At 37.9% G+C, this 25,867-nt stretch overlaps 2 protein-coding genes across 3 annotated transcripts; both read left to right on the top strand.

The window, feature by feature from the left end:
* Positions 1-230: 230 nt before the first annotated feature.
* On the top strand, positions 231-14,033 carry lgi3 (leucine-rich repeat LGI family, member 3). Of its 2 annotated transcripts, none has more exons than XM_058783708.1 (9): positions 231-747; positions 2,627-2,698; positions 4,122-4,193; positions 7,258-7,329; positions 7,629-7,700; positions 7,962-8,131; positions 10,268-10,432; positions 11,117-11,207; positions 12,344-14,033. In XM_058783708.1, the coding sequence occupies exons 1-9, from the start codon at positions 536-538 to the stop codon at positions 13,071-13,073; spliced, it is 1,656 nt and encodes a 551-aa protein (XP_058639691.1). In that variant the 5' UTR covers positions 231-535; the 3' UTR covers positions 13,074-14,033. The 2 variants fall into 2 exon arrangements, with proteins under 2 accessions (XP_058639691.1, XP_058639692.1); XM_058783709.1 differs by lacking the exon at positions 231-747 and adding an exon at positions 2,207-2,276.
* Positions 14,034-17,789: 3,756 nt separating this feature from the next.
* On the top strand, positions 17,790-22,673 carry LOC131546059 (uncharacterized). Its single transcript, XM_058785368.1, has 2 exons — positions 17,790-18,074; positions 21,731-22,673. The coding sequence occupies exons 1-2, from the start codon at positions 18,010-18,012 to the stop codon at positions 22,671-22,673; spliced, it is 1,008 nt and encodes a 335-aa protein (XP_058641351.1). The 5' UTR covers positions 17,790-18,009.
* Positions 22,674-25,867: the final 3,194 nt, after the last annotated feature.

Here is a 25,867-nt window from a genome sequence, read left to right as displayed (position 1 = left end):
GAGATGTGATGCTTGAGCATAAACAAGAGTTTCGTAGTACATTATTTAGTATAACCTCCACTGACCGGTCCATCACCCCTGCCTCTTCATCTTGGTTCAACCTCCCCATCCCACTACTTTCTCTGCTGTGTTCCCTGCTGCAGTTTAAGTGTTAGTCCATGCGTTTGTTAATAATTCAGTGTCAGCGTTGCTGCACTCTGGTCTGAGACTGAGCGTGTGCAGAGCAGCGCTGGCTGATACGCTCCTGCAGTCTGTGCTCTGACAGCTGCACCACAGAGAGAGAGAGAGAGAGAGACTGCAGAGAACACTGAGAAAATCAAATACACACTCATACACGCACCCAGGAAACACCAGTCACTGCCCACTCTCTCTGTGTCCGTCTCTTCTGAGCCTAACGCCTTCCCACGTCTCTCATTCACACCCTGGATCTTCTTCTCTTGCAGTTTTCTTGATAGGGACGGACAGAAACCAGGATCATCCAGCCGTCTGTGTTTCTTGACTGAGACAACTCAAGCTGGAGAAGAGAAGGTGGAAGATGGTTGAAGCAAGGCCCAGATGGACCCCACGATGGCCGGATTGGCGGCTGTCTGTTTGTGTGCTGCTTCTCTGTATGTTTGGGACGGCGGTGGGCCGCAGGGCTCCCAAAACCCCTCGATGTCCCACCACCTGCTCCTGTACGAAAGACAGTGCCTTCTGCGTGGACACCAAAGCCATTCCCAAGAGTTTCCCACCAGGAATCATATCCTTGTGAGTACTGGAAAGATCACGTGTACCTATTTATTCAAATTCAAAAAGGGGAAAGTTGCTCATAAAAAATGACTATCATTGACTTGCTTATTAACCATTTTCTCAGCAGCATAACATTATCTAGAGTTAATGATTTATACGAAGATTTGGCCATTATGTCACCTGTCAAGTGACGTCATTCCATGTGACATAAGGGTTTATGTGATTATAACACAATCATAAAGAAGTCTGAAGAAAAAAATATGGCCCTAATTTCCATATAGTGACCGTTTTTGGCCTGTAAAGCTATAAAGGACAACAAAACATTATAAAGTAGTCTTTTGACTCTATATGTCGCCTTATATATTCCAACCTGATATTTGTTAGTCACTGACATCTGTTTTTCACCTTTGGTACCACATTTGTTGTCGAAGCTGCAGTGGAAGGGAATTATTAGTGAACGTGGCTTCATTTCAGTCTGTCACACAGATCTGTTTTATGGCTTGAGAACACTATCATGCATATACAGTGCATGTTATGTAATATAGAGTCGAATGGACTGCTTTCTGAGAGTTTCGTATGTTGGTGAACTATTCCTTTAAACTGACTACTATAGACAGATAAACAGAAAGTCAGCTTGCTGAGCTGATAGAAGATGAGGTGAAGTCTATATGCTGCTCTTTTTCAGTCAGCTTACGTCTGCTGTAGAGACTCAACCACAGAAATCTCACCACATACACGGTTATTATCCTCTGGGAGAACATAACCGCAGATACCATTTGTTTCATCAGCTGACTCAAGATTTTTCAAGGTTTTTCCTCTCTCTGCATTTTATACACAATATTAAGTTCACTAAAGTTGTCACACAATTACACTGTATTTCATTAGATACTATTTGCAGAGGAGTCATTCATTTATAAAGACTTATGTAACCAGGTTCATTCAGGTTTATTCATATTCATGTATATATTCTGAAGAAAGTATTATAAAAGGCCTTTGATTTAGATTTCATGTTAGCTGAGTAATATAGAGATTTTGCACGCTGATGGTGCCCTTATTTTCAGACTGAGAATATAAGAAGGAAGGAAGATCTGTGTCCTACTTTCTAATAATTAATTTGTGAGATCCTTCCAGGTGTGCAGAGCAACTGTTTAAGAAAAAGGCTAAACATAACCGCTCAGAATTAGACTGAAATTACTTTTAACTATGATATAAACATTGGGAAAAAGTGGTGGAAATATGGAAATTATTCATCATAATAATCATACACACTAAATAAATACATACAGAACACCATTGAAACTCAACATGATAAAAATCACATAGAGAAAATAGCAACCACCCTAAACATCTTAACATTGTGTGGTTTTGCACAGGAAAGCTTCGTTCATAATGTGTTCAGAAAATGTAAAAAAAAAAAAATCTAGACTTAAAATGAGATTTTTAGATGTTGTAAAGACATTTCTCTGAACTCATGAGTTTTTACTTTAAGATGACTGTAACAGCAACTATATTTGTGATGATGATGGCTCCAACCCGATCTGATGAAAGTGCGTATGAATTGTACGCCAAATAAAAACAAAAACTCGTGGTATTGAAACGCAAAAATTGACGTTGGCGTGTATATGCTACGCGATGGGTAGGATTAGGGCTGTGGGGTAGATGCCTATAATATGTACGCGAAAACTGCGTATCATATGCAAGCCAACAAATTTCGTATCATATGCACGCCAAACACGTGCTTATCATATGCACGCCAAAGTCATTTTTTTTTTGCATATCAGTACCACGAGTTTTTGTTTTTATTTGGAGTACTAGTTATATGCATTTTCATAAGACTGGGCTCTGATGTTGATGATGATAATGATAATAATAATGGTGGTTTCTACTATTCTATCAGGACTATGGTGAACGCTGCTTTCTCAGAGATTCCTGAAGGAGCTTTTTCCCACATGCACCTACTGCAGTTCCTGTAAGTACCAAATGCACAATGATCCTCCTCTGCATTTTCTTATTATGGCCTGTGTGTGAAAAAAAGTGTGAGGATTGTAGTGTTTGTCAGCTGCATGTCTGAGCAGTGTGTAGTGTGATGTGTATCAGTGACAGACCTTCCATTTACAGACTGCCCACACTCACACAACAACAGCGTTTCTGTCCTCCCTCTGTGTGTGTGAGAAAGACACAAGAGACAAGTTTGTTTTCCAATGACAGCATGCCAGTTCTTCAGTCACTGAATCAGTAAACAAATTAAAAACTGTCCTGCAATATCAGATATGCAATGCTTTGTAAAATATAGTTGTATAATAAATATAAAAAATGGTATATGCAACATTTAAACTATGTTTCTGTGTGAAAGTATGGTGTTGTTTGTGTACAGACACTAATCCACTGTCAGCAGTAATATCTGTACTTCTTGTTCTGTTCCTTGCTGAAGTAATTTGCATATAGCAGTCAGATGTCATGAAGACGGTGTGCTTTGCGGTGTGTCTGATATTTGAGACCAATAGGCAAGATGTGCTTTCAGCCACAGGAATTTATTGTGGATTCATAAACTCCAAAGGCAGTGATAATGGATTTACATGGTGATCCTTCAGGCAATGCAGCCTTTCGGTGTTTCTGATCTATTAGAGACAGTTCTTAAACAACAGAATTTATATTTTTGCACATAAATATTTATATTACATACAATTTGAAATTTTGTATGACTCTCTAATTGGTAATACTTGTGACATGCTATTTATTATCAGTTTATGAAAGCATCTGAAAATCATGTTTACAGTAAAGCACTTACATTTGAAGTATGCAGGGTAAGACATTGCACTGAGATAAATAATTAAAATACACAGTTTCAAACATTATATTTTATATATTTTTTTAACATTATAAAAAAAACTTTAGCATGCTTATAAAAAGAGTACTTATTACAGAAATATTACATATTATAAGAACTTTAAGTGTGCTTTTCTTATCCACTTAAGTATATGACTTAAGTATATCTTTATGTGTAATTTCACAATTACTTGAAATATGGTTAAAGTGCTGACAAGATTTTATTTTTTTCTAAAATATACTTTAATGCCATTTCTATTGAAACTTCTATGTCATGTATGTAAATATGTTTGTAATTACATATTTGAAAGGATGAAGTTGCAATTTAGTACATTTAAAATATATTATCTTTAAATATGATATTGAATAACATGCTACTTATACATTTAAAATGAAGTACTTTACATGTGCTTTAGTGTGTTAGTCAACACATCAAAATAAATGTACTTCTTTACAGCAGTAAATAGCACAAAGACAGTCTAAAACTGTCTAAAATGTATGATAAATGTTCAGCTCAATGAAAGTGCAAGCTCTTATCTTTGTCTCTTTCTTTTTGTTCTGCACAGGCTGTTGAACTCAAACACATTCTCACTGATTTCTGATGATGCTTTTGCCGGTCTTGGACATCTGCAGTACCTGTGAGTATGTTTCCATGTTGCTTGATGGATGGATGGCCTAATCGATGGTTGGCCTGAAGGATAGAGGAGGAGTGGGTTGATGGGTGGGTGGATTGATCACTTGCCCAACAGATGGACAGATTAGATGTTTCAGAATGTCTTCTGTTGCATTTTAAGTGTGATTTATTTTGATACACTCTTAAAAATAAAGGTGCTTCACGATGCCGTAGAATAACCTTTTTGTCTAAATGGTTCCATAAAGAACCTTTAATATCTGAAGAACCTTTCTGTTTCACAAAAGGTTCTTTGTGGCGAAAGAAGGTTCTTCAGATTATAAAAAGGTAAGGAAGAGATGGTTCTTTAAATAACCTTTGACTGAATGGTTCTTTGTGGAACCAAAAATGCTTCTTCTATGGGATCGCTGAAGAACCTTTTAAGCACCTTTATTTTTAAGAGTGTATTTTCAGACACTGGCTTTTGCTCACATACAGGTGCTGGTCATATAATTAGAATATCATCAAAAAGTTGATTTATTTCACTAATTCCATTCAAAAAGTGAAACTTGTAAATTATATTCATTCATTAAACACAGACTGATATATTTCAAATGTTTATTTCTTTTAATTTTGATGATTAGAGCTTACAGCTCATGAAAGTCAAAAATCAGTATCTCAAAATATTAGAATATTTACATTTGAGTTTAAATAAATGACCATCCCTACAGTATAAATTCTGGGTATCTCTTGTTCTTTGAAACCACATTAATGGGGAAGACTGCTGACTTGGCAATGATCCAGAAGACGAACATTGACACCCTCCACAAAGAGGGTAAGTCACAGAGGGTCATTACTGAAAGGTGTGGCTGTTTACAGAGTGCTGTATCAAAGCATATTAAATGCAAAGTTGACTGGAAGGAAGAATTTGGGTAGGAAAAGGTGCTCTCATAACACCTGAGCAGTGCCACAGACTGATCGACTCCATGCCACGCTGCATTGCTGCAGTAATTCAGGCAAAAGGAGCCCCAACTAAGTATTGAGTGCTGTACATGCTCATACTTTTCATTTTCATACTTTTCAGTTGGCCAAGATTTCTAAAAATCCTTTCTTTGTATTGGTCTTAAGTAATATTCTAATATTTTGAGATACTGATTTTTGACTTTCATGAGCTGTAAGCTCTAATCATCAAAATTAAAAGAAATAAACATTTGAAATATATCAGTCTGTGTGTAATGAATGAATATAATATACAAGTTTCACTTTTTGAATGGAATTAGTGAAATAAATCAACTTTTTGATGATATTGTAATTATATGACCAGCACCTGTAAATGAAAGAAAAAAAGGAGCTAAAAATATGGTTTCTTTTAATTTTCTGTACAAAGAAATATAAATTAAGAGAGAGCTTCTAGAGCATCTCCTCAGGGTTTTGAAAGTGCTCGCTCATTGTAATCCAGACAAGTTTATACAATTTTTTTCTTATAAAATCAAGTTTGAAATTAAAAGTTTAAAACAGGTTAGAGATAATTTGCACAGCCATTGACCATGATTATCTGTCATTAGCTTTCCCAACAACAGCAAAATCATAAATCATAAGACTTGCCTTCTCGGGAATTTCTTTTTTCTTTTTTTTTCTTCCAGTCTTCCTCTCATTCTTTCTACTTTCCTTTCACTGTCAGTTGTAGAATTTGATTACCCTTTTGGGTTTTGCATTTTACAGTGCTGAATCAACAGATGAGCCAACTGTTGGAGCATGTGCCAAATTCATATTGATTCATCAAAATGTTTGAGGTCATTTCTATAAATGAGACATCTTAAAAAAAAAAAAAAAAATCCTTTACAGAATATTGAAAGGTCATTGGGTAGATGCCAAAAAAATACATTTATTACTGCTCAAAAGTACTTGTGCATTCTAAATCATTTTTTCAACCTACATATATTGTATACTACAAGCATTTGATCAGTGTTGGAGGTAACACATTACTAAGTAACACAAGTTATGTAATCGGATTACTTTTTTCAAGTAACTAGTAAAATAACACATACATTTTTAATTTACAGCAAAATATCCAACTTATTTTTTTCAAATAAGTAATGCCGGTTACTTTGTTTTCCCATTTATTCATTGACATCTCTCCTGTCCCCGTGTTGAGGCTTATTCATTTCACTTTTGGTGTGAAAGGGTCTTTACGGTTGCCAGAAATATAACTTTTGGATTACTTTTTGTCACCTATAGGCTTGCTTATTTGTTTATTAATAACAAAAAATGCAAAAGTAACGTAACACATTACTTTCCACAAAGAGTAACTAAGTAACACAATTAGTTATGTTTTATGAAGTCTCAATATTGTAATGAATTTCTTTTAAAAGTAACTTTCCCCAACACTGCATTTCATTATATAATAGCAGATGTGACACCTCTTAAAAAAGGACAATTTAAATCAAATACTTTTTGAAAGCCACTGAGATGAACTGGAATATTAATATCTTTCTCCAGGTATTAAAAAGACATCTTTGAGCAAGACTTGTGCATGCATGTCTGTGTCTCTCATCTTCATGCAGGTTGTGCAGTTTCTTCTGAGTCCTTCTTAAGATTCAGGTAGCGTTGTCTTTCAGACGAAAGCATTGGCAGCTCAATGACTGCAGAAAGATAAAAGAGAGAGAGAGGGGGGACTTGCTATTGCAGAAAGCTTTTAGCATTAATGAAAACGCCCACAACCTCAGAGTCATTAAGCTAAAAGCTATAACAAAGCAAATGCGGCAAGGTTTGCAGATGGAGGCAGGCTTCGTGTTCCTGAACGCTGTGACTCATGAATCCATCAGGGAACAGGCAGCATGCCTTTGCATCCTTACTGTTTATTACAGTAAATATAGGAGGAGAAAATATGCCATTTGATTAATATCCCTGTCCTAATCTTTTATCTTCTCTGTCAAATGGCACACAAATCATTTTAATGACTTCACCTGTAAATATCATATTTACAAATATTTAATTTTGTAGCTGTCTGACAAATGAGTTGTTGGTTGAATCAGTTTACATGACTTAAATGGTTCATTTAATTCCCATATTCTCTTTTTTCTTCTTTACAGATTTATTGAGAACAATGACATCCAAGCCCTGTCAAAGCACACATTCAGAGGACTGAAGTCTCTGACACATCTGTATGTATTGCGTCTGTCTATGAAGTGATCAATTATCAGTGCATTGATTCAAAAATAAAAATGCAAATAATCGAATAAATCCATTTGACGTGTATGCATTTAAAAGTGTTAATTCTCTAGTTCCAAAAGGGTTCAGACTCATTTGGAACAGAAAACCTTTTTATATGGTCCAGTCTTCAATACTCAAGAGTAAATCACACTGTAATGTGTTAGTTATTGTACCTTATAGATTAGAATAAAGAATGGAGGAATAAATAGGTCATGTTATGTCTCTCTGGTTTGAATTTACTCTGTGTCAGGTCGCTGTCCAACAACAACCTGCAGGTTCTTCCCAGAGATCTCTTCAAACACCTGGACATCCTCACTGACCTGTATGTACCAGATTCCCAAATATTCCTCTGTGAGGGACTCTTACTAAAACAAGCCTTTTCTTTTCATGTATACAGACTCATTTATTCTGTATGTGAAAAATAGTAAGCATTGTACAGTCAAAATGTTTCCAAAATAAAATGATTACCTTTTATTTTGCATTGACTCTGAAATTTATGCAAAGTTGATAATATAGATCAGAGTCAACAGGGGATGTTTTTTTTAACTTCTTTTGTACCTTTTTATTTCTCTCTCCAATGCAGAGACCTGCGAGGGAACTCGTTCCGTTGTGACTGTAAGATCAAATGGCTGGTTGACTGGATGGAGAAGACCAACACCTCAGTTCCCGCCATATACTGCGCCAGTCCTTTTGAGTTCCAGGGTCGACGCATCCATGACCTTACACCACGTGACTTCAACTGCATTAGCGCAGGTGACCCAGTTCAGACCTTAGCACATGTTATTTGAGACAGGTGGCTGAAATCCAGTTGAAATCGAATATTGATATTTATAAATCTGTAAAACATGTCAACTATATTACCAAAGTTATGTGAGCATCCCCTTCTAAACCCAGACTCCAGTTGTAGGCCAACCCAGAAGTTAGCATCACTTTGGTTCCCTTGATAAAAAGCCATTGAAGATAAGCTCTATGACCAACAAAAATGTATGATTCTCAAAGTAATCTTTATGAACACAAATGTTTATTAATTTCGAAGCCCATCATTAATCACAATCATTAATCTTTGGACAGCTCTTTCAAGCTTTGTTTTAAAATTTGAGGTAGAATAGTTTGCAAGAACATGATTATAAACACAGTGAGGCTGTTAAAGTGAACTGGTGAATACATGAGTTTTACTGTTTGGCATTATAACGTTTAATGTACCCAACAATCTCTAGTCCCATTTAGCCACTTGTCGTAGAAAATAAATATGAACATATCTTAAGCAGATTTTAACCACACAGGCCTTATTTCAGGCAGTTCATCTAAAACCCATTCAAAAGCCCATTGACTTCAGGATGATGGAACCAGAAATGCTAAATGTGGAGTTGTTTCTGAGTTTCAGGACTCATTCCTGCAGCACTCTATCCAGTGACATTCTAGAAAATTCTGTGCTTTCAACTTTGTTGCAGCAGTCCCCACTGAACACCTCTTGAGGAGTCAGACTCTTTCTGCATCCATGTTCTAACATCAAGAAGAACACTGCTGAAAAAAAAAACAGCATATGCTGGTTAGGTATGTTTTGAACTACCTGAAGCATGGCAGCTGGTTTGAGCTGGTTTAAGCTGGTCCTTAGTTGGTCAGGAGCTGGTTATAAGCTGGTTATGAGTTGGTTTAAACTGATCATGTGCTGGTCCAACTAGCTCCTGCTCAGGACCAGCTCATAACCAGCTTATTACCAGTTCAGGACCAGCTCATGACCAACTAAGGACCAGCTTAAACCAGCTCAAACCAGCTGCCGTGCTTCAAAACATGCCTAACCAGCTGTTTTTTTTTTCAACAGGGAAGGCCTGGGTTTTCAAATTAAATGTCCACATTCTTTTGGCCATGTAGTGTATCTGGATTTCTGCATTGTCCTGTGTTGTGACATGCTATAATCCATCTAAAACTTTTTGAACAAAACGTTTCTCATTTTTCCATAATTACTGCACATGCATCATACAAAATTTATAGTAATTGAAAGTCTACATGGAATATCTATTTGTTACACCACATGATCCTATAAAGGTGTCATGAAAGGCAGTTTCAGAGTTTTATATTATGTTTCTCAAAATTAATTTATAAAGTTCACAATGTTTTTTAATGGCACTAAAAAGGTCTAATACTTGTAAAAAAAAAAAAAAATATCCTAACTTTCTGCAAACAACACTTGATTTGAAGTGGTGTTACCTCTAGCAAAAACAGAAGTAAGCGGCCACTGCTGTGATTGGCTAACTTCATTTCACCGTATCCAACCTTCCTTTACAGCATGTTGTGTTTTTAATATTAGAGATGGCAACCACTGAGATTAAATGGAAACAACACAACAGCAACATAAACTATAATAAAAAATATTCAATCATTTCTGGCTATTCAATCATTTTATTAGTAACACTCAAACAACAATATGCTGGAGTATTATAGTGTCACACGCTGGTTTGGTGTTTATTACAAACACACTGCAAGATTAAAAATACATTTCTAATGCTTGGATCTTTAGGAAGGCTATGCAAAGTGTTTGGATGTGCAGTTTCTTTACATCCACTGACAGAACAACCTCTGAGTTTGACGGTTTTACTCGGCATGTGATTGATGGATAGAGATGAGTTGTTCAGAACATGCCTCCTTGATTACATACGGCGATGACGCATGTTAATGACACTTCAAGGAAAATCGTGATGCCACGATCTGGTGTTTTAGAAGGGTAGAAATGCATAATTTATCATTTAAACTGGAGAGTTAGTTTTGAGTTCTGAAACTTGCATGTTTGTTTTTGTAAATATCAAGAACCTTTTGATTCTCCAATTCATGACCCCTTTAAAATATTCACATTATACACTGGCTCTGATATGAAATGTTCTTCTAATCCAGATTTTGCGGTATATGAGACATACTCATTCCAGTCGCTGTCTGTGGAGTCATATGAGTTTAACGACGACCAGTATGTAGTTTTCGCTCAGCCCAACACTGGAATCTGCACCGTGTTCATTTGGGATCACGTGAACATGCTTTTCAAGACACATTACAACATCACATGTAAGTCAAAAACTACAAAGCTGTAAGTGGAGGTTTTTTAGTAGCTACTTGATTTAATAGAACCAATAAAAATTAGTGCTGGGCAACGATTAATCGCGATTAATCGCATCCAAAATAAAAGTTTTTGTGTACATAATATATGTGTGTGTATTGTGTGTATTTATTATGTATATATGAATACACACCCATGTATGTATATATTTAAGAAAAATGTGTTATGATTATATATTAAATATATTTATATATCATATAAATTATATTAATAAATATATACATGTAAATACATGTAAATCTTTTCAAAATATATACTGTATGTGTGTGTCTTTATATACACATAATAAATATACACAGTACACACAGATATATTATATAAACAAAAACTTTTATTTTGGATGCGATTAATCGTGATTAATCGTTGCCCAGCACTAATAAAAATAGAAATTTCCATAGAAAATCAACTATGGAGGTGTTCTCTGAAGCAGTGGTTTTCTAACCTTTTTCATGAATCCTGTGTTTTGCAACAGTGACAACTGAATGTAATTTTTTCAGTCACTTAATTTCACAAGGGATGGCTCTGAAACCGGAGTATTAAATCATTACTCAAAATGCATCAAGATTCATTTGTGTTACATGTTTAAAATGTAGTTCCATTCAGTTACAAATACTAATGTATGTGTATTCCAGCTCGTTCTGCTGTGTATTGTAAACCCGTGGTTATCAACAACACTCTCTACATGGTTGTGGCTCAGCTCTTTGGAGGATCCCACATCTACAAGTAAGTCTATGTGCACTACTTTTTAAGACTCTGTTGTGGAGGCTCAGGAATTTTGCGGATATACTTTGTGTATTATCAGAATTAACCCTAAATCAATTTTTATTTACTTTTACTAAAGGTGCAGTAAGTAGTTTTTTAGTGTTAACATAGCCGTTCTTTACATACTTTAAGTAGTGATACCACAAGAGTGAGTTTTATGTAAATTACACTGAGTGAGTTTTAGAGAGTGATATACACAGTAATGAATTCCTTTACCTGTCCAAACAAAAAAACAAGCAACTTGTGCATCACTACTTTCCTCTGTCATCAAATCTATCCACCCAGTCAGAGTTGTGAGATATAAACTTGCCGTTCTAAGAAAAAAAAAATCAGTTCATGTTTTACAATTCTGAGTTAATATTTCACAAAAAATTCTTTTTCTAGCTATCCTGACCTTCTCGCAAATTTTCTCAAAACTTTTTTCTCAGAATTGCACGATAAAAACAATGTAGATTTACAAGATATAAATTCACAATTCTGATAAGAAAAGTTTACAACAGTTTGAACTGTTTATATCTGTCAATTCTGAGTTTATACCAAACAAAATCAACTTTTTGTCTCACAATTCTGGCTTTTTTCTTGCACTTATGAGAAGAAAATCAGAATGGCAAGATATAAACTCAAAATTCAGATTTTTTTCATGCAGTAAAGAGTTTACATTTTACAGTTCTGATTGTGTGATTAAAGAAAAATTGTGTCCCATTTACAGTACCTTTTTATGGCGTAAACTTGCAGTTGTGAGGAAAAAAGTAAGAATTATGAGATATATAAATTGGAAATGTAAAGAAAAACAGTTGAAATTACCTTTTTAAAATGTTTATTCCATTGTGGAAATAGACTTTTATGGAGCGTGACCCGCACCACATAGCCCAATTAAAACACTTTTTATAAAAAACTATAATAAGTAGGCCTACAGTCTCCATCTCATTCAGTTGACTCAGTAAAACATTTTAAATTAGCTCCAAACTACTGAATGCACCTTTTATTTGGTAAAATACTTCAATTACCAAAATTTCATATAGTATCTGTTTGCATGTGCTTATTATCATCATCATCAGGACATCATGACATCCTGTTGTTGTTGTTGTTGTTGTCAGATGGGAGGAAGGTCCATTGCGTTTCGTCAAAATCCAGGACATCGACACCACCCGTGTCCGTAAACCCAACTTCATCGAGACTTTCCAGATTGAAGGAGACTGGTATTTTGCAGTAGTTGACAGCTCTAAAGCCGGATCCACCAGTCTGTACCGCTGGAACAGTAACGGCTTTTACTCACACCAGTCCCTCCATCCCTGGCACAGAGACACTCACATCGACTTCCTAGAGGTGGACGGCAAACCTCGCCTCATACTCTCGAGCGCCTCGCAGCCCCCTGTGGTGTATCTGTGGAACCGCAGCCAACGCCAATTTGCCTACCACTCTCAGATCACTGATTCAGGCGACGTGCAGATGGTGAAGCACTTCTGGATTCGAAAAGTGCTGTATCTCTGCCTCACGCGCTTCATAGGAGACTCGAAGATCCTGCGCTGGGACAACCAGCGCTTCGTAGAGATTCAAACCCTGCCGTCACGGGGCTCAATGGCCGTGTATCCGTTCAGCGTCGGAGTGAGGCAGTACCTTCTGCTGGGCAGCGATTACTCCTTCTCTCGGATCTACCTGTGGGACGAGCTCACCCAAAGATTCCAGCCCTTCCAGGAACTCAACATGCTCGCGCCTCGAGGCTTCAGCCTGGTCTCTATTGACAATAAGGATATTCTGTTAGCGGCCAGTTTTAAAGGAAAGACCATGGCCTACCAGCATCTAGTGGTGGATCTCAGTGCCAAATAGGCAGCTGGAGAGGTTTTGTATAGGTGCGTAAATGCCAAGAAGTGCAAAACTTCCACACTTTTCTACATCTGCATTCACACATGAATTGGTTCTATCATAGCTAAATACTCATACATCAGTTACTGTGTAAGCCATCATCAACTCAATAAACATGTTAAAACTTTAAACTGATTACCCATTTTTGGGTCTTTAAATAGCCTAAACTAGCGCTGTCAAATGATTAATCGCGATTAATTGCATCCAAAATAAAAGTGTTTTTTTTTTTTTTCTCCATAATGTATGTGTGTGTACTGTGTATATTTATTACGTAAATATAAATAGACACATGCATGTATATATTTAAGAAAAAATATGTAATGTTTATATATTAAATATATTTATATATAAATTAAATTATGTGAATATAAATATATACATGTAAATATTTTCTAAATATATACTGTATGTGTGTATTTATGTATACATAATACATATACACAGTACACACACACATAGGCTATGTAAAGAAAAGCTTTTAATTTGGATGCGATTAATCGCGATTAATCGTTTGACAGCACTAGCCTAAATATTTACCATATGCATTGCAATGATTATATAGGATGTACATTGTTTCTTTGATAGGATGTACATTGTTCAGCAGTTTCATATCAAAAAGGTGAATGATATTTTTAGACAGATGTTACTCCCTGATTCGCGTATATCATCATAACTTGAACATGTCTGAAAATACTTTAAGAATATTGTGTTCCTAAGAAAAATAGCAAGTTTCATGTTCGTTACTCAGTTGAGCTTGACTGTTAAGGCTTTGCTTTAAGGATTTTCTATGCAGAATATTCTCTGAAAATGGACAACAATTACGATTAACATTTTAAACCATCTGCTGTCATCAGCATGCATTGCAGTAAATGACAGTGGTGGAAATGTCATTTATGATGTGTCACAAAATAAAGCTGAAAAATATCTGTTTATCTTGTACAGGAATTTCTTTTCTTTCTTTCTTTTTCTAACCTTGTGTATATTCTTCTACTCTGTTCTCATTCCTTTTTGTGAACAGCCTCCACGTCCTTCATGCCAAAGATGACGAGCTTTTCCTTTCCTGCTTTTTCTGCTGTCTTCATTTTAGCGCAATTTATGGTGCCAAATTAGTCAGAGACCGTGTGATCATTCATCTTCATCGAGTAAGGTAGAGTGGGGGAAACGACCCCCTTAAGGATTATGTAATTTTCTTTCGGTGAAACAAAAGTTAAATATGTCCGAAAAAGTTATCATAGTTTTAGTGACAAAGTATGAAAAATGTTATTAGATTTTTAACAAAAATTTAATTTGTACCAAAATGCCCCCCAGTCTGACAAAGAAATTTTCTTTAAACATTTACAGCAAAATCAGAGTACAGGCAGTTTTAGCTTAAAATTTTAAAGAATATAATCAATAATTGTGAGTTACAAAATTATGATAGCCTATTTGAAACATTTTGTTAGCTGATGCTAACTGGCTAGCTAAACTACCTGATGATAACTTGAGGTAATTTTTAAATATAAAATCCAAATATTTTTATTCAACCAACATTTGATGGAAAAGCAAAGGATTTGATGTTCAGAACAGAATAACTACAGTAATATCCCATTACCCCCAGGGGGCGTTTTACCCCACTGACTATGTTTGAGAGAAAAAATTGTCATTCTGAAAATATAATTATATTTTTCTTAAATAACACTTACTCCCTATCTATAGGCCCTACTGTTCTCATATAATTTATAACTGTGATGTTTTACAGAACAACAAGCTTTAAAACGCTTTGTCTTTTTCGGAGTGTATTTACACTAAGTGCAAATAGCCCGACTTGTTGGCAAAGGCTATTTACAGTAACTCCACCCACGGCCCACCAACGTGTGATTGAGGTAGTCAACACTGCAAAAAGACACTTATTGATCATCAGTTTCAGTGCCGTACGTAGACGATAAGGTGTGTGCTTTTTGACACGATCGACCCGAGTTCGAATCCGCCTTTTGCCGAACTTTTTTTCTCTCTTTTCAAATCTCATCGCATCGGAAAGGCATTTGTTTTCAATAAAAATGAAGGAAATAATGAAAAAGTTAAAAATAAAGTATCGGGTAGGGTTAGGCTAGGTGTAGGGAGGGCTTTATTGTCCAAATAAGGTGCCATCCATTTAATAGCCTAATTTGAATTAAAACTATAATTTAGACTCAATACGTTATTATTGCGTACTGTTTTATAATGTAGCCTACTACAATACTGAGGTGCAGATAATTGCCACTATTTGCAATAAGTAGTATAAATAGCAGAAAATCTTGCTATTTTAACATAGTGTAAATAGAATCTATAGCTATTTACACTTAGTGCAAATAGCCGCTGCCATATATATATACAGTGAGGAAAATAAGTATTTGAACACCCTGCTATTTTGCAAGTTCTCCCACTTAGAAATCATGGAGGGGTCTGAAATTGTCATCGTAGGTGCATGTCCACTGTGAGAGACATAATCTAAAAAAAAAAATGCAGAAATCACAATGTATGATTTTTTAACTATTTATTTGTATGATACAGCTGCAAATAAGTATTTGAACACCTGTCTATCAGCTAGAATTCTGACCCTCAAAGACCTGTTAGTCTGCCTTTAAAATGTCCACCTCCACTCCATTTATTATCCTAAATTAGATGCACCTGTTTGAGGTCGTTGGCTGCATAAAGACACCTGTCCACCCCATACAATCAGTAAGAATCCAACTACTAACATGGCCAAGACCAAAGAGCTGTCCAAAGACACTAGAGACAAAATTGTACATCTCCACAAGGCTGGAAAGGGCCACGGGAAATTGCCAAGCAGCTTGGTGAAAAAGGTCCACTGTTGGAGCAATCATTAGAAAATGGAAGAAGCTAAACATGACTGTCAATCTCCCTCGGACTGGGGCTCCATGCAAGATCTCACCTCGTGGGGTCTCAATGATCCTAAGAAAGATGAGAAATCAGCCCAGAACGACACGGGAGGAGCTGGTCAATGACCTGAAAAGAGCTGGGACCACCGTTTCCAAGGTTACTGTTGGTAATACACTAAGGCGTCATGGTTTGAAATCATGCATGGCACGGAAGGTTCCCCTGCTTAAACCAGCACATGTCCAGGCCCGACTTAAGTTTGCCAATGACCATTTGGATGATCCAGAGGAGTCATGGGAGAAAGTCATGTGGTCAGATGAGACCAAAATAGAACTTTTGGTCATAATTCCACTAAACGTGTTTGGAGGAAGAATGATGAGTACCATCCCAAGAACACCATCCCTACTGTGAAGCATGGGGTGGTAGCGTCATGCTTTGGGGTGTTTTTCTGCACATGGGACAGGCGACTGCACTGTATCAAGGAGAGGATGACCGGGGCCATGTATTGCGAGATTTTGGGAACAACCTCCTTCCCTCAGTTAGAGCATTGAAGATGGGTCGAGGCTGGGTCTTCCAACATGACAATGACCGAAGCACACAGCCAGGATAACCAAGGAGTGGCTCTGTAAGAAGCATATCAAGGTTCTGGCGTGGCCTAGCCAGTCTCCAGACCTAAACCCAATAGAGAATCTTTGGAGGAGCTCAAACTCCGTGTTTCTCAGCGATAGGCCAGAAACCTGACTGATCTAGAGAAGATCTGTGTGGAGGAGGCCAAAATCCCTCCTGCAGTGTGTGCAAACCTGGTGAAAAACTACAGGAAGCGTTTGACCTCTGTAATTGCAAACAAAGGCTACTGTACCAAATATTAACATTGATTTTCTCAGGTGTTCAAATACTTATTTGCAGCTGTATCATACAAATAAATAGTTAAAAAATCATACATTGTGATTTCTGGATTTTATTTTTAGATTATGTCTCTCACAGTGGACATGCACCTCGATGACAATTTCAGACCCCTCCATGATTTCTAAGTGGGAGAACTTGCAAAATAGCAGGGTGTTCAAATACTTATTTTCCTCACTGTATATATATATATATATATATTACTGTTGAAAATTAGATAATTCACTGTGAAATCCGTTTTCTCACCGTACATCACTAGTGTAAGCTTCATGGTGAAAACTTCTACATCACTCTTGCCAACGTAGTCCATAGTTACAATAAAAATGTATCTTGATTTTATCTTGTGGTTATTTTGGGGAAAATAGTAGGGAAGCGTTTTACCCCACTCTACCCTATTATATATTCAACTGCAGGGGGCAGTGTAGGATATAAATATATAACTGTAAAAGTCGACCAATTCTGGCCAAAAAAAAAAAATTGTAATTATGACAGTCACTTATCACATACAAATATTTACATTTACATTTACATTTACATTTATGCATTTAGCAGACGCTTTTATCCAAAGCGACTTACATTGCATTCAAGTTACAGTTTTTACATTTTTTATCAGCTCTTTTTTATTTATTTTATTTTTATTTATCTTTATTTATTCAAAAGTCTTTCTTGGTTAATATATATATATAGCCCAAATATAAATAGTTGATTGAATTGTGTCAGTGAGCTCTAAAGCTGCGTGAAATAGTATAACTTTTATGGTGTGTGGATGATGTTTTTGTCTCTTTGTGAAGTTGGAACTATAATATACAAACAGGCCTATTGGTGATGGTTTTATTTGCATCTGACGATTGTGTTACATTTTAAAACATATTCAGGCACAAATTCTGTATTAAAACATTTTAATAGCCTACTAATGTGTGCTCAATAATGTCCTGCCGTGTTGTTTACTTTTAAAGATCGAAATGCTTGGAATGTTTGACTTCTCAGTGCGATGGCGTCATAACAGCGTAAATATGAGACTGTTGTGGATTCTTCACTGGTTTACCGCGCTATTATTCGCTCGCGCATTTACAAGGATGTACTGTGGCTGGAGATTATTTGCTAGCCATTCCTTGCAGACGGATTTAACTCGCATTTCAAGATGACATCGGAGACTGGAAAACACGCTCCTCATACATCTACCAAACTGCCGGACACAAACAAGAGGTAGAAGCCGAATATTCACCAGAAGAGACGGACGGCAGCTCGTAAGTGTTGCGATACTTAGTCATAGATCTGTTGTTTAAATTATTTACCTGCTGTTGGGAAGGAATACTTTCGTTTCCCTTCTATTTCTATTCTGCATTTTCGTTGAGGTTTCGTTGTTTGATTGCACTTTCTGTTAATTATAATAATTTGCACCTCGGCTAAGAAGGAACCTGGATCATTTTCAGTGCTCCTTGCAAGCGAAGTGTTAGTTTCGTCTTGAGTTATTTGCACAAGGCTATTGGCTGGGCCAATCAGAAGCCGGCCACAGCTGTTTTCACGGTAGTGTGTTAAGGCTGTATTTATCAGAGGTCCGAGCGCTGACGCGGAAGCATCAGCGGAAGCGTTCAGCCTCCTCGTGTGAAGACAGACGAGGGTAAAGACCATCGACTTTTCCTGCGCGAATTTAACCGAGCAACGACACCGAGCGACACACTTAAGTATCTTTTCTTTTTTCCCCCTTCCCTTACACACTCTCCGTTTCCATCCTCTTTCCTGCCACCTCTATCATGTGTTTCCAAACTATTCCGGTTCTCTCTCAACCACGCTCTAACGTCCCACGCAGACGGCAACGTAATCCTGCTAACCTGCGCCTTATCTCTACCTCCTTCACTACACCTCTTTCCTTCTCTGTGGGTCTCTGGAATTGTCAGTCAGCTGTCAACAAAGCTGACTTCATTTCTGCTTTTCTTTAAAATCCACGCTCAGCATCTTGGGCTTGACTGAGACCTGGATTCGTCCAGAAGACTCAGCAACCCCAGCTGCTCTCTACTAATCTCTCTTTCTCTCACACCCCGGCAAGTTGGCCGGGGTGGAGGCACTGGTCTGCTCATTTCTAACAATTGGAAATACTCAACCCGCTCTTCCCTATGCAATTACAACTCATTTGAATCTCATGCCATTACTGTATCAGCTCCGATAAAACTCCAGATCGTGGTCATTTACCGTCCCCTAGCCAAATTCTAGCCACCTTCCTAGAGGAGCTGGACGGGCTGCTGTCCTCTTCGTGGAGGATGGCACTCCACTCCTAGTCTTTGGTGATTTCAACATTCACCTAGACAAGCCTTATGCTACAGACTTCCATGCACTCCTAGCTTCGTTTGATCTCAAACGCCTTACCACTACTAGCACGCACAAATCAGGCAACCAACTTGACTTAATTTACACACGCAATTGTACTGCAGATAACATTCTGGTACAACCGCTACATACTTGGACCATTTCTTCATTACATTTACATTACACTTTGCTTCTCCTGTGCCACCAACCCCTACCAGTTACTTTTAGACGAAACCTGCGCTCCCTTTCTCCTTCCCATCTTTCCTCTGTGGTATCCTCCTCTCTTCCTTCACCCACCCATTTCTCATCTCTGGATGTAAACGCAGCTACTGAGACTTTATGCTCTACCTTAACCTCTTGTCTAGACGACATTTGTCCTCTCTCCTCTAGGCCCGCACGGGCTGCTCCTTCCAACCCCTGGTTATCCGAGGTTCTTCGTGAACATCGGACTACACTCAGAGCGGCAGAGAGAAAATGGCGCAAATCAAACGATCTGTCGGACCTCAGTAGGTACCAGTCTATGCTCACATCCTTCTCTGCTAAAGTCCACACTGCCAAATCCTCACATTTCCGCAACAAGATCGACAGCGCTCCAGACATGCGTAATCTCTTCAGAACATTTAATTCCTCCTCTGTCCCCTCCACCTCCTCCCTCCACCTCTATTACAGCTGATGACTTTGCCACTTTCTTTACAGACAAAACTAGATCAATCAGTGGTCAGTTTTCACCTCCACGCACACAGGACCCTCACCCTACCACATCCACTGCTAAAACTCCCATCTTTTCTTTCTGTCCACTCACTGAAGCTGAAGTATCCAAGCTTCTCCTCTCCAACCATCCTACAACATGTCCTCTTGACCCAATCCCCTCACACCTTCTCCAAGCAATCTCACCCACACTCTTACCTGCACTCACACACATCATCAACACATCCCTACTCACAGGTAACTTCCCATTGCGTTCAAGCAGGCTCGGGTAACCCCACTGCTCAAAAAACCTACATTAAACACTTCTCTTATAGAAAACTACAGACCTGTCTCTCTCCTTCCGTTCATAGCGAAAACACTTGAACGAGTTGTCTTCAACCAAGTCTCACTGTTTCTTTCACAGAACGACAAACTGGATGCTAAACAGTCAGGTTTCAGGAGGGCCATTCAACTGAGACTGCGCTTCTCTCGGTCACTGAAGCCCTGCGAATTGCAAAAGCCCATTCCAAATCATCAGTCCTCATTCTGCTGGACCTATCTGCCGCTTTTGACACTGTCAATCATCAGATACTCCTGTCCACCCTCTCATCACTGGGCATCTCTGGCATTCCACTTCGCTGGTTTGAATCCTATCTCACTGGTAGGTCTTTCAGGGTGGCCTGGGAGGTGAGGTATCCAAAGCACATACACTGGTCACTGGGGTTCCTCAGGGATCAGTTCTTGGACCCTCCTCTTCTCCACATACACTACATCACTGGGTCCCATCATACAGGCACATGGATTCTCATACCATTGCTACGCTGATGACACACAGCTCTACCTCTCTTTTCAACCAGATGATCCAACGGTAACTGCAAGGATCTCAGGTTGCCTGGCGGACATCTCGGCATGGATGAAAGAACATCACCTGCAGCTCAACCTGGCAAAGACTGAGCTTCTTGTCCTCCCTGCCACTCCGACTCTACAGCATGACTTCACGATCCAGTTAGGTTCATCAACAATAACCCCATCAACTTCGGTCAGAAATCTTGGTGTAATCTTTGATGATCAGCTGACCTTCAAAGACCACATTACAAAAACTGCTCGATCTTGCAGGTTTGCACTATATAACATCAGAAAGATCAGGCCCTTTCTGACAGAGCATGCTGCACAACTTCTTGTCCAGGCCCTTGTCATTTCTAGGCTGGACTATTGCAATGCTCTTCTGGCTGGACTTCCGTCTAATACAGTCAAACCTCTACAAATGATTCAGAATGCAGCGGCACGACTGGTCTTCAACGAGCCCAAAAGAGCCCATGTTACACCTCTCTTTATCTCCCTGCACTGGCTACCAATCACGGCTCGCATCAAGTTCAAGACACTGATGCTTGCATATAGAACAACCACTGGCTCAGCACCCGTTTACTTGCACTCTCTATTAACAAACTACATCCCCTCCAGAAATCTGAGATCTGCTAGTGAGCGACGCCTCGTGATACCATCACAGAGAGGCGCAAAATCACTCTCTAGATCATTCTCATTCACCATTCCTGGCTGGTGGAACGATCTTCCCACCTCTATCCGGAATGCTGGATCCCTGTCAATCTTCAAGCAACAACTGAAAACTCATCTCTTTCGACAGCACTTGACTTCATCCTAAACTTAAAAAAAAAAAAAAAAAAAATTATCTTTACTTATTCCTTCCTTTGGTAGTTTGTATTTATTTGAACAATGTCTGAGACTTGGTGTTGCAAGCACTTCGTATGTCTGATTGCCTCTTCAAGATTAATCGCTCGATGTATTCCCCAATTGTAAGTCGCTTTGGATAAAAGCGTCTGCTAAATGACTAAATGTAAATGTAAATGTAAGAGGTCCGACGTTAGAAAGCAGTGGACCCGTCTGGAGAAACTAATCTGGCCCGTTGCTCCTGATGGCTATATCCCCAACTCTGTCGTCAGGAGCTTGGCTCCGTATCCAAAGTTCAGTACTCCTTGCGCCAACAGGGGGCTCCAAATAATGGCACAAATAGAAGACGCAAAGGTCCGTTCGGCAAAGCAAAGGCGACTGTTAAAGTATTTTCTCGAAAAGTATTGCCCTCTTAAAGAAGAGCAAGAGAACAAGGAAGAAGACGAAATCAGTTTGGAAAATGTTATAGAAAGTGTACCTGAGGAAACAAACATAAGAGCAAGCTTGACATCACTTCAAAATAAGTCTGAGGAGACAAAGACAAGGGCCAGCTTGACTCGAAGAGCTGTGCCCCGGAGCCAATACCTGCTCCAGAACAGACAAAAGTTCCTACAGCAAAATGCTTCTTCTGTAGTGAAACTCCAGACGAACAGTTCTTCTGCAGATGATCTTCAGATGAAAGATTCTTCTGTAGATGATCTCCAGACGAATGCTGCTTCTGTACAGGAGCTAAAGAGCAAGGAAGATGGTGAAAAAGATCAGAGCCTCTGTGAAAATAGCAATGCTTTTCCCTCAGAGCAGTCAAAGAAAGTGAAGAGAGGTCAAAACACTGCTTTTAAACTCCCAGAAGATGTGAGCACAAGTTTGCAGAAGGAGCAAGATGAGTTGCACCAGAAGGTTAAGGAGGAGCAAAAGAAAAGTGATACTACAAACAAAAATGCACATGTGCCAGAGATTGGGGCTCCGAAGCGGACCATACGGCATTCCCCCTTAAAGAAACTGAAGTGCTTTGTTCCACCTCTTCCTCTGGGTGACAGAAGGCCTAATTCTGTCCTCATTTACCTTTACAAGAGATCAAAAGAAGAATCAGCTCATGAAGGGGTGAAGCATGCTCCAAAAGTGGCTTAGACCACACATTTTTGTGCAAAATAAAAACTTTTTAATCTGACTTTTTGTCATTTAATTGTCATCTCATTTGAGAGCATGGTTTGTAATGACCTCAAAATTCAATGTATTGTTGTCTAAAAACAACAATTCAACATTTTCAAAGAATAACGTGTGCATGAAAAGGCCCTAAAGCTAAATCATCAGGTCAAACAAAATTGCATGCATATTAGAGACATAGAGACTAAGATCAGAATTGAAAGAGCTGAAGTACTTTGGTGTCTAAATAAATTAGTCACTTAGAAATATATTGTCTTTTTCATTTAATTAAAAAGGCAATGGACAAAATAAAATGGACAGAAAGTAATGGGCAAAAGTAAATGGATAGAGGTAACAGCTAATTTTTTTTTATTTGTTCATATTACTGTTTTTAAAAGTTACTGTGTAAGTGTTACCATAGCAGATGCACAGCAGACATACTGTTCTGAGATGAGAGAAAATAGATCATTTGTGTTCCAAAGATACATCAAACTACTTAATTGTGAATCTTTTCTAGACAATTACATTCTCACTGTTTGTTGTTTTTGTTTTAATACAGTAACTGATTGATTCAGTATATTAGAAAATTAGTACAAATTCAGGGTTTTGTCACCACTGTTAGATCTGTCAACTCTGTCAGATGAATATTTTGATAATATTTCATTCTGATATTTATATTTGTTGAGGAATTGTTGGTCACATGTGAAAGTGTAATCTGTCTGCTAACATGAGAACGTGTTTTGAAATGTTAAAAACATCTTGATTGCTGATAAAGATCAAGTTGAAATTATATTACACAGTCCAAGGTAAAAAGCACATTTTGATCAAAAAAAAAAAAGAAAAGTTGGGAGGTAGAGTCAAAGCATAGCTCAGTAGCTTAGTACATATAAGATACATAAATGTTACTCAGCTACTTCACAGGTATCTGACCTATTCAACATCCATCAGTCTGCAACGAGCTTGAAGATTCAATGAGTTTCCAGAAGGTCAATAAATGGTTGTACATGATAAATTAGATCATAATTGTCACAAACAAAGACGGAGATCACAGGTGAGTGAATGACAGTGAAGTTTATTGAAAGTTCTGATGACTGGAATGTGCAGAGAATGACGTGGGTGAGTATCTGAATATGAGATAATGTCCAAAGGCCTTGACGGGGAGATAATAGCATTCTCTGTGTACAGGATCGTCGGAGCTCTGGAACCAGGATACTTAGAAGTTCGTCTTGGAGATAAGTCAATGGCACTAGGGAGAAACTAAGCAACTCAACAGGTAATGTGAACCATAGACCAGACAGTGAAAGTCAGCGAGAGTGGGTATTTATGGAAGTGCTGATGAGGGTTGACAGGTGCGGGTGATTAGAAGTCAGGTGACTGTGATCTGGTGATTGCCGTGGGCGGTGATTGTGACTCTCTGACAATAATCAAACAAACCACAAGGGTTCTTCTTTTTAAAGCTGACACTTGAGAGTTTACTGCAGGCTCAAATGTTAATATAGATATCTCAAACTCATTGCACAAACATAAAAACAAGTAGGCTACTGTATAATGTATAATACAGTAACTTTTAAGTAAAAGCTTATGTCATTGTCGGATGCAGCAAAATGGTCCCAAACACAGACGGCCAACTCTTTCTCCTGTTTCCTCAGTCGCTCCACTGCAGCTCTTGATGTGTATCACTGTAAAAAGTGATCCACTATATTTACTCAATAAAATTGAGTGATACACTATATTTACTCAATAAAATTGTGTCAACAGATTACAAGCAATATTATTAATTAAATTCAACACATAAAAATGAATTAGAATTAATCATATGAGATGATTACAAATTAACCATTCAAAATGAGTAAAATAGCACAAAAAAATTAAGTACAATTTAAACAAAAATATTGGTTTCATTGGACAAAAAACACTATGCTAATGATACTATGTTATGCATGTCAGGCCAGTAGTTGGCGATCAAGAAACACTGCGCAAGAATGTAATACGCATGCACATGATGTCACCTTTTTCACAAATTCATGTTTTTGTTGTTCACATGGAGATGATACAGGCATCTTGTTCAAAAGCTTGTGTTTCCAGGCCCCAAAAACAGTTATTGAAGACACCTGATGTTAACAAACAGAATCACTGAAGGAGAAAATCTGAATTTTTAGGTTACCATTACGGTGGTCAATGATTGCTTTAGTTGGGCTCTTGACCCTTGATTCTTTAACATTAGATTTTGTTTGGCTGCTGTTACAGAATTAAACAAAAGTTAGACAAGCCAAATGAAAAGGTGGTCTGGCGGTGTTGATTATGTATTGTCATCATCATTTGACCTGAATCTCTGAACTCTTTTAGAGCTTAATCTCTAAATTAGATTTACTTCGATTACAGCAGTCCTGTAATCCTACAGTATAACATCTGAAATTTCCAGTTTAATCCAAAGAGTTTCTTAAAAATGGTTCTGATACAAAAAAAATAAAACTTTTTCTTTTAGGCACACTCTGACATCAAGAATCAGAGTATGAATCTCAACAACGGTGATAAACAGCATATTCAGATAAACAGATCAACTCTGAATGTCACAAAACAAACTACTAAAAATATGCAATGCATGATGGGAGCTATTGATGAGTTTTGATTGGTGGCACCCAGAATACACTGCAACATTTGATGGTCACCATTGTTGAGGTTCTCACGCTGATACTTGATGTCTGTGTGCCTAAATGAAAGCTTTTTTTATTATTTGATCAGGAGAGCTTTTAAAAATGTTTATGCTAAAAATTCCAGATATTACACTGTACAATCACAAGATGGCAGAAATCAATACTGCAAATCCAACTCAGAGATTCAGGTCAGATGATGATGTCAAAACATAACCAACACCACCCGATCACCTTTTCTCTGGGCTTGTCTTAACTGTTGTCTAACTCAGTTACAGCAGCCAAACAATATTTAATGTTAAAGAGTCAAAGGTCAAGAGCCCAACTAAAGCAAACACTGACCACCGTGATGGTGACCCAATGGTAAAACATGATTTTCTCTTTCAGTGATTCTGTGTTAACATCAGGTGTCTTCAATAACTGTTTTTGGGGCCTGGAAACACAAGCTTTTGAACAAGATGCCTGTATCATCTCCATGTAAACAACAAAAACATGAATTTGTGAAAAAGGTGACATCATGTGCATGCA

Source organism: Onychostoma macrolepis, chromosome 08, assembly GCF_012432095.1.
Source record: "Onychostoma macrolepis isolate SWU-2019 chromosome 08, ASM1243209v1, whole genome shotgun sequence".
NCBI classification, from domain to species: Eukaryota; Metazoa; Chordata; class Actinopteri; order Cypriniformes; family Cyprinidae; genus Onychostoma; species Onychostoma macrolepis.
Note: the sequence above shows the minus strand (reverse complement) of the source record. Positions and strands in the feature narration are given on the sequence as shown.

Coding starts and splice junctions, on each gene's coding strand:
- lgi3 (XM_058783708.1), top strand. CDS start 536: ATGGTTGAAGCAAGGCCCAGATGGACCCCACGATGGCCGGATTGGCGG. Junction 8,132..10,267: donor CTTCAACTGCATTAGCGCAG/GTGACCCAGTTC, acceptor CTTCTAATCCAG/ATTTTGCGGTATATGAGACA. Junction 10,433..11,116: donor GACACATTACAACATCACAT/GTAAGTCAAAAA, acceptor TGTGTATTCCAG/CTCGTTCTGCTGTGTATTGT.
- LOC131546059 (XM_058785368.1), top strand. CDS start 18,010: ATGACATCGGAGACTGGAAAACACGCTCCTCATACATCTACCAAACTG. Junction 18,075..21,730: donor CTGCCGGACACAAACAAGAG/GTAGAAGCCGAA, acceptor TAAATGTAAGAG/GTCCGACGTTAGAAAGCAGT.